The sequence below is a fragment of the Varroa jacobsoni genome, unplaced genomic scaffold, assembly GCF_002532875.2.
Source record: "Varroa jacobsoni isolate VJ856 unplaced genomic scaffold, vjacob_1.0 scaffold_986, whole genome shotgun sequence".
NCBI lineage: Eukaryota > Metazoa > Arthropoda > Arachnida > Mesostigmata > Varroidae > Varroa > Varroa jacobsoni.
Window position 1 is genome coordinate 132,177 of NW_019213888.1, and position 7,824 is coordinate 140,000.

The window sequence follows — 7,824 nt, forward strand, 5'->3', positions numbered from 1 at the left end:
ACTACACAACTCGAACGGTTAGTTATATCAGCTATGCTCGTGTTTTCAAAATAAAAGGTCCGGTCTAGCTGCAACAGCACACTGCGGTGACAAGATGTTTTTTGATGCGAATGATTCGAAAGTTCTGCCCTGTGTCAATCGCCAGCCTCATACCTACTAAATAGTACACCCTGTTGGCGACTGCATCCGGGTGCTCTCCAAACCTCAAATTGTTGTCGGTGAACTTCCCTAATAACTTAGCAGATTTTCTACTACGTTCCCTGGAAGCGATAAAAGGCTGCGAAAGATTCAAGTACTCACGTCTTCGAAGAAACACTTTAGGTAACTTTAAGTCATTCAGCCTAAGGAGGTGAGTTGCCCATATTATAATAATGAAATATTTGATATTGGAAACTTCACATTTCTGGCGCTTCTCGGTGCAAGTGAAGCGTTACAAAAAGTCAGTCACATACCAGCTGCGGCATTGTGTGATCTACTTAAAGGTAAAAATAATGCATTAATAAAAACTAAATTTTAAAAAACATTTTAGTAAATAGTGTATACAACGTTTGGACGCATTTTTGAATTAGAAGGAACTCATAAAGCTTTACGCTAAAATCCGAAATTTTATGACGAGCTTTGGTTGACTTAAAAGAGACTGAACTTTACCTGACGCAGTTATCTTCCATAGAAATTAAACTTTTTTAGCTTACTCAGTAATAAACACCGATAATAGGTATTTAACATTATTAGCAAGTTATTATAAAGAATAAACTAGTTTTGCTTTAAGGAAGCTTGAAGATCCTTCTGAATAGGAAAGCTATGATAGATGTTTTAACACCAGTTTGATATCCAAACATTAAATAGCTTTTATTTATTGGGATTTCGCTAAATACGTAGCTCCTTGAGCTTCCAAATACCTAATGCATACGGCCAATTTAGAAGTTACCATGAATACCCGCAATAGAAAATGCTCGAAGAAGTCCAACAAAGAATAATCTTTACCATGTCTAACTCTCCGGTCCCAAAGAGTTAGAAGAATTAAAACAACGTATTGAATATCCCTAAAGCTACGCATGAACCGTAATTTAGTTGTCCTCATACACAGCGTCGTGAGAACTTGTTTCATTCCAAAAGTACGTTCAGTTATTCGTTCATGTAAGCAAGTTTTGGAACGTCTCAACATCAGTTGTTTTGCGGAAATTTTTACGGAAAATAGCGAATCACTAAAAAGCTTTACAGGAAGTCAGTTTTTTGTTACACTTTTTTTCATTGGTATTCATCTGTGCTAACGTTAGCGACCAGCCCTTCAAGCGCATGTTATAGCATCATCACATAACTACAAAAAATAAGTACTTAGAAAATTCTGTGACGATAAAGTCCAAATTGTGCATTCCAGATCTTTACAATTGAAGCTTGCTCGCTTCAGCATTTCGCTGACCCATCAACTTGAATTGTACTAGATGAAAGAGTAGAGTCTTTGCTTTATTGGACGTAGCACTTACCGGTTATAATTTAACGCGTTGCCAAGTCGGGCGTATCATTTTTTTTGACAATATAATAAACAGGAGAATTCTTTTTACTAAATAATTCTAAAGTACTTCTGTCGAAGCAGTAATTTACGAAATTAAACCACGGGTAATTGTAGGGCAGACTTAGCCTGACGAAAAAACTTTCACAGCAACTATGAGGAGACACCCTGGATTGGGAATGGTTTCTAATCTGGGTATCAGGTAAGCAGTTGACTGAGTGTGTTGAGTCAAGTCAACACGCGAACGCGGAATGTAACCCTCTGCTATCGGCTGTATAATCGATAATGAGTGGCGACAATCACCGAGTACTTATCAATAACCATAATATGCACAACATATTTTAATCCTTATTTTTGGCTTATGGCGAGTTTCGCTCACCAGCGTAACCTTAGTACATTCAATGCATATGATGTATTCAAACTAGTAACAACGCGCCAAAGGAAAGGCTTAATATTAGAGCGTGATCTGCTCGCTTAGCTCCGCCCCTGTTTCGTTCTCAAAAACACGCTAAACCACACGTGCTTACGTCATAGAATTTGGTCAGAAATACGTTTGTGTATTTGATAATATATCAGAGCGAACGATGCTAATAGAAGCCTTGTAAACGCTAATGTTTTGTAGCATGGGAAATAAGAATGAAGTTGTTGCCACCGTCTCACGACTAAATCGGCATTATCCTGTATAGTCAAGTCGATTTGGATCATGGATCTTCAATCTATCAGCTTTATCATCCGCGCAGATCTTCTCAGGATGAATCCCTAGCGACCCTAAAAAAACCGTTTCATCCTGTCATTTTAAGGGACGTTGCTGGTTTGGCAAGCACACATACTTTTAGTAGGATATATAGTGTATTAACAATGAAACGTTTCAGCCGTTTCTAAAATATAAATCTAGCAAATGCAGAAGCACATTAGGTGTATCCATCTATGAAACCTTCGATCCAGTATTACAATTATCTTCCTACACAAAACAGAAACAAAGTTCATCAAGAAAAAAACAATGATTAACCTAGAATATTATAAGTGAGTAGAAGAACTAATGTAAGATAAAGAAATTAAGTAGTTCACTAAGTATTCATCTGATATCCGTAAACTTGCTGTAAACAGATTCATAGTTACCTGCACGTAGTTATTTTTTAATAAGTACTAAGCAATAGAAAACACGTAAATCAGCATGCTAAACAGTTGTAGGCAGGATAAACACAAATTAAAACACACTGACTTTCCGATTCGATTAAGGCTTGACAAGTATTTATTGGTTGCTCGGCTAGATTCTGGCGTAACGAATTTACTCGGCGCCTTCTACAACGGTTGTAGTTAGTCCTTTGAATGAGTCAACAGGGACCAACGTTACCAGTGTGTATAGCTTTTCCTCGGTGTCGTCATCGTCGTTGCGCTTCCTAGAAAAGATATTGCAAACCCCAAACAGAAAAACTCATCAATTTGTGCACGCAAATTGCACTGATAAGGAGAATCTCACAACTCAAAATGTGTATTTGGCTGTCATAAGCGAATTCGGCGGAATTTGAAATCAAATAGCTTCTCAACTACTCCTTCTAACATACGAAATTTGACTTGTAAATACTCCAGTCTCCTAGAAACTCGTAACTGCAAATTGACTGATTTTACTTCGTGACAAATGAGTTTAGAAGAAAAACGTATCCTCTGGTTTGACAGTTAACGCTTAATGATCAAGTTTCTGTTCTTTGCAGGCCACAGCATTGCGAAAAATTATCGAAAATCGGTAAAGACATTAAACAAGGAAGCCTTGAGTAAGTATCGTACGTGAATAACGTACATGCCGAACGGAAGTTAAAGTGCTGACAGACCAGCAAGAGATAACCAGATGCCCGGACCAGAATAAATTGCTACAATCGAAAACGCTTTTCAAAAAAGCAAAATTTAATGTCTAAGATTCTGTCGTTCAAGCTGGCATTTCACATGTAACGTGTTACGATATTATAATTCAGGCACTGAAAAAAAAACGGAAACTGATTCCCCATGAATTGACTCCAGGCTAATTAGCATATGGTCACCTTAGACGAGGTGTAGTAATATATCTACCGCCAACCGGAAAAGGACCAGATGAGAGAACAGCGTCCCGCTAAAGAGAAATCGAGTTCGGTGGCAGTATCGAGGTTTTAGATGATGGTAGTATTTGTAATGTACGTCAGAGGCATCTTTTAGCGCGATACCAGCCGAAAATGAAACTAATGCAGCCCACTTATCTCGAGTTTTTCAAAAGACGGATGAATCATTACCACGATGCCTCAATTACTTCCTGGATTTTGCAGCTTAATGTTCAACATTGATTTTAACCTACTTATTCTTGCGATCGAAATCTGTGCGCTTACAAGCCTTCTTATGCATTAAAAAAGACAACTGATGGCAGATCTGTTCCACTATCGATCTTCTTCGAGAAGCCATACATATTATAAATAACGTAAACGCAAATGTGTAAAAGCTGTTGGAGACCTGGGACAATTTTTGATCAATAAAAGGTAATATTTTCAACGCACGGTAAACAATTATCATCCTAGCCCAATTAGTTTAAAGTTTATATATTAATCATTATTAAACGAAATATCTATATATTACTCGGTTTATAATAATTATCATTACAGTAATACAATATTTCGTTGACAGTCCTAATAAAAATATCAATTCACGGGCCAATTGTATGCCATTTTCCGTCGAATAAACCAAGCTTCTTTGAAGGTCAGCTCAACAAGACATCTTTAACAGAGTATAAGGACTATATTGGTTAAATATATGCCATTAAAGCCTTACTGCCAAAAAAGAAATAACAGTATGGTAAAAAGAATGTCCGCAAGCTTCAAATATCTAGCATTACTGTGGTATAAGGAGGTCCTAACTTACATAGAGAACATACAGAATATTATTTTCAAATATTTCGGTAGTTACAGAATCTCACAACGAGGAACAACTTTAACAACAACAAAACCAGCAGTGAGAAAACGTACCTTGATAGACGAACGCGCACGCGAAACGGAGGTGAGCGGATTCCCCTGTGCCAAATGTGCTTGTTGAGTCGGGTATCGATGCGCACATCGGATGTACCCATCACCTTCTGGGCAAACTCACGAATAGATTTGATTGCCCTAAAATCAGCGGGACCCATAACATGTTAGTAAACTCAGAACAATTATATTAAAAGAGAGTAATATAAATCAACTGAGTTGCTCATGCACAAATACTATATAGTAGTAGATAAATATCGTACAACTGTTCAATTCGAAAGTTTTGTACAGCTTAAGGAAGGCTCATATGTTGGTACTAAATTTAGTTCTAATGTAAAAACCAAGCTAACATAAGATCATAACAAAAATTGAACATATCAATTTTAACCGAAATTTGTCTTTTGCGATTTTGCTATGCCTAGTTACAAGAAAAGTCGAGTTCATGGACGAGTGACTTGCTAATGTTAAGGACTGCGTAGCATGACATTGACCCTGACCATTCATCATTGATGCTCAGAGGAAACATTCATTGGTCATTGGGTTTTAGGTTTAAAACCCTGAACTAATGACTAACGAATTTACACATTTGCCTACTATGATTGTAATTTTTTAGTAACCGTTGGTTCTGTGTTAAGGATATTACGAACATAATAGTGCAAATCATGGAACCCAATAGTCTCGTTAGAGATATATAGTAGATGTTCACTCTGAACTTGTATAGTTTACACAAAGGGTTTCCGCAAAGCTTCTTAATCGGTTGCTCAATTAAATAAAGTGATATAATAATATATTCAATATGTATACTGAGGTCCTATCCGCTTACTTCATTATCGTCTGTTTCCGTTCCTTTCCGATAAATTGAAAAACGCAACTGACTTTAATCTTTATGAAATCATTGAATTTGATTTGAATAAAACATGTTGGAATAAACCAATTTTCCCATATAGCTGCTTAACAATAACTAGGTCTCTCATGATTTTCCACATGAGTTCACTAATATGCCGTAGGCTGAAATGGCGTGAATATTTTTTTCAGGGTCATGCTTTTTAGTCATGTTGAGCATACTACGCAAAATATGCAACATAAATGTTCTTCTAGCTTATCAGTAATACGATGTTAAACATCGAATGAACTTTTGCCTCCCATCCACCGCCGCACTTCACACTCACCTTGGCGCTTTCTTTTTTAGCCCAACCTTGTAGGTCTTTTTATGAAGGTTTATGGAATACTCACGAGTAACCAGCACCTTCTCAAAAATACTTAAAGGCTTTGGAGCTTTTGGCTTCTTCATGATGAAACAGTCAAAATCGACAATGCGGCTTAAGACCGAGGTTGTCACCACGTGTGAAAACAAGAAAAGGACCAAAATGGCGACAGCAGCGGGCTCCTCGCCGATACTCTCCACCAGGAATTAGCTGGCGGGATATACGCCACGGTCGTTACGCAATTCTATAACATAGTTGATTCATTTGTGTGGAGTGCAAAATACATCGTGTTTCAATTAGCGTTAAGTGTCTGCAGGTTTGCTCAAAAGAAGGTTAGGATTAACTGTTCACTTTAGGACCGGTAGTGGTTAGTTCTCTCCAATGGCTACCTTGGCGGGTGTAATTTTCGTAATTTCATAAACATGACTCACATTTCTCAGCCGGGCTGTACTTCCATTTAATAAATAATTTGTCTCTAAAGGACGTCTTTTCTTTTTTAAAAAAGCTTTCCGAAATGATCGTCCGATTTCAAGTCAGGTCATGATTTTAGTGGCGGCAAATTTGAAAGTTTCGCAGGCTTCGGTTACTGGTCTACTAAACACAAAGCTATGGTTGTGTACTAACGCTTGCCAGAAAATTTCATTGTTATAGAGGTATGGAATTACTTGAACGGTTATAGTATGTTCCTGCTTCAGTTACCATGCTACGTTATATGCGCTTTACCTTTTTCATTGTGTGTTCTCTCATTAAACACCACAAATAGTATAGTGAATTCTTTAATTGAGAAGACATCAAGCACTTGTTGCTAGTTGTAACTCCTATTGTGATCTCTACTTGCGCGTTTTTGCAGATACGTAAACTATTACTGCTGTTTCCAGGATTTGCGTTAGTAGAGTACGTACTCATGCTAATGTTAGCGCTCAGCCGCTTCTTTCCCTAACCTAACGATTTAAACATCTACTGCCAGCACAGAAATTGGTCAACCTATTCTAAAGCGTCCCTGTATAGCAAATAATATTCATTGAGTCATCTAAATTATTTTCCTGATTTTCGGACAGCGCAGTGTTTTTTCCATTTGTTACGAACAGTACATTCAATATAATTCTAAATGGCGTTTACATTTTTGCCTATCGATTTAGTTTGACAACTTACTATGCTCTTAACGTCGAAATGGTAGCAGGCCTGTTGTCGTAGTCGGCGGTCACCTAGAGACCCTTGGTCTCCGCAGCCAGCTATCGCCTACTACACACGGCGATCTCTATCATGAAGCAATCCTTATCTCCAACATCCCTTTATTTGCATTACTATCCAGCTCAATTCGGTCTTATCGATATAATAATGAGGTGTTTTATTATTTAAAAAAAAAATAAATAAATTTACGTTAAATTGTAATCAATGGTAATAGTTTCAAAAAATACAGTTTGCACTTAAGTCTATCTTGTATTTCGAAACGTATTAAAGGCTAAAGAGGTATAAGGTTCCACACTCCACGATAAACATTTGTCAACAGATTGTCGACCTACTTAGAACGTCTGATCTCAATGGACCTTGATCTTAATATTGTTAGCAATATATTTGAATTCTAGCCAGAGGACGAACAATTGTATAACAAATTCGTTGAACCACCTGCTATCAGTACATGGTACTCTCGTTACCAGTTATAGTATTTATCAAGTGATACTCAGTTTTATCCTTTAACACAAATAATATTATTATAGAATAGAACTGCTATGGCTCCGAGTGAACGCACAGAGGTCGTCTCAGAAGATATCAATTTTTATTAAAGCAAGGAAGGATGGGTATTTTTTGGCGCTAAAAGTTAAACTCTGGTACTGTTCAGTAAAAGGTAGGAAACACACATAGACTGTAAAGGTTTTATCAACAGGTGCTTTATTATAATTGTTTCAAAGTAAACATGGCCCAAATTAGTATACAATAAGTAACGCAGTCGCACTTCTGTTTTTCGTATTAGTTAGTGAAAGGAGTACGGATAGCGCTCTGAATATAGGCTAAAAGTAATAGGCAACAACATTCGGATTGAGACAAACTCAGCAGATTGAGCTAGCGTGTAGTAGATTGCGTCAAGTAGATTGCGGCAAGCACTGAAGCAGGCACCATGCTTGACACT

At 37.3% G+C, this 7,824-nt stretch overlaps 1 protein-coding gene across 1 annotated transcript; it reads right to left on the reverse strand.

Annotated features, from left to right (window-relative positions):
* Positions 1 to 2,732: 2,732 nt before the first annotated feature.
* On the reverse strand, positions 2,733 to 5,866 carry RpL31 (ribosomal protein L31). Its single transcript, XM_022842341.1, has 3 exons — positions 5,661 to 5,866; positions 4,495 to 4,632; positions 2,733 to 2,910 (listed from the first exon to the last, which is right to left on the reverse strand). The coding sequence occupies exons 1-3, from the start codon at positions 5,780 to 5,782 to the stop codon at positions 2,799 to 2,801; spliced, it is 372 nt and encodes a 123-aa protein (XP_022698076.1). The 5' UTR covers positions 5,783 to 5,866; the 3' UTR covers positions 2,733 to 2,798.
* Between the last annotated feature and the right edge of the window lie 1,958 nt (positions 5,867 to 7,824).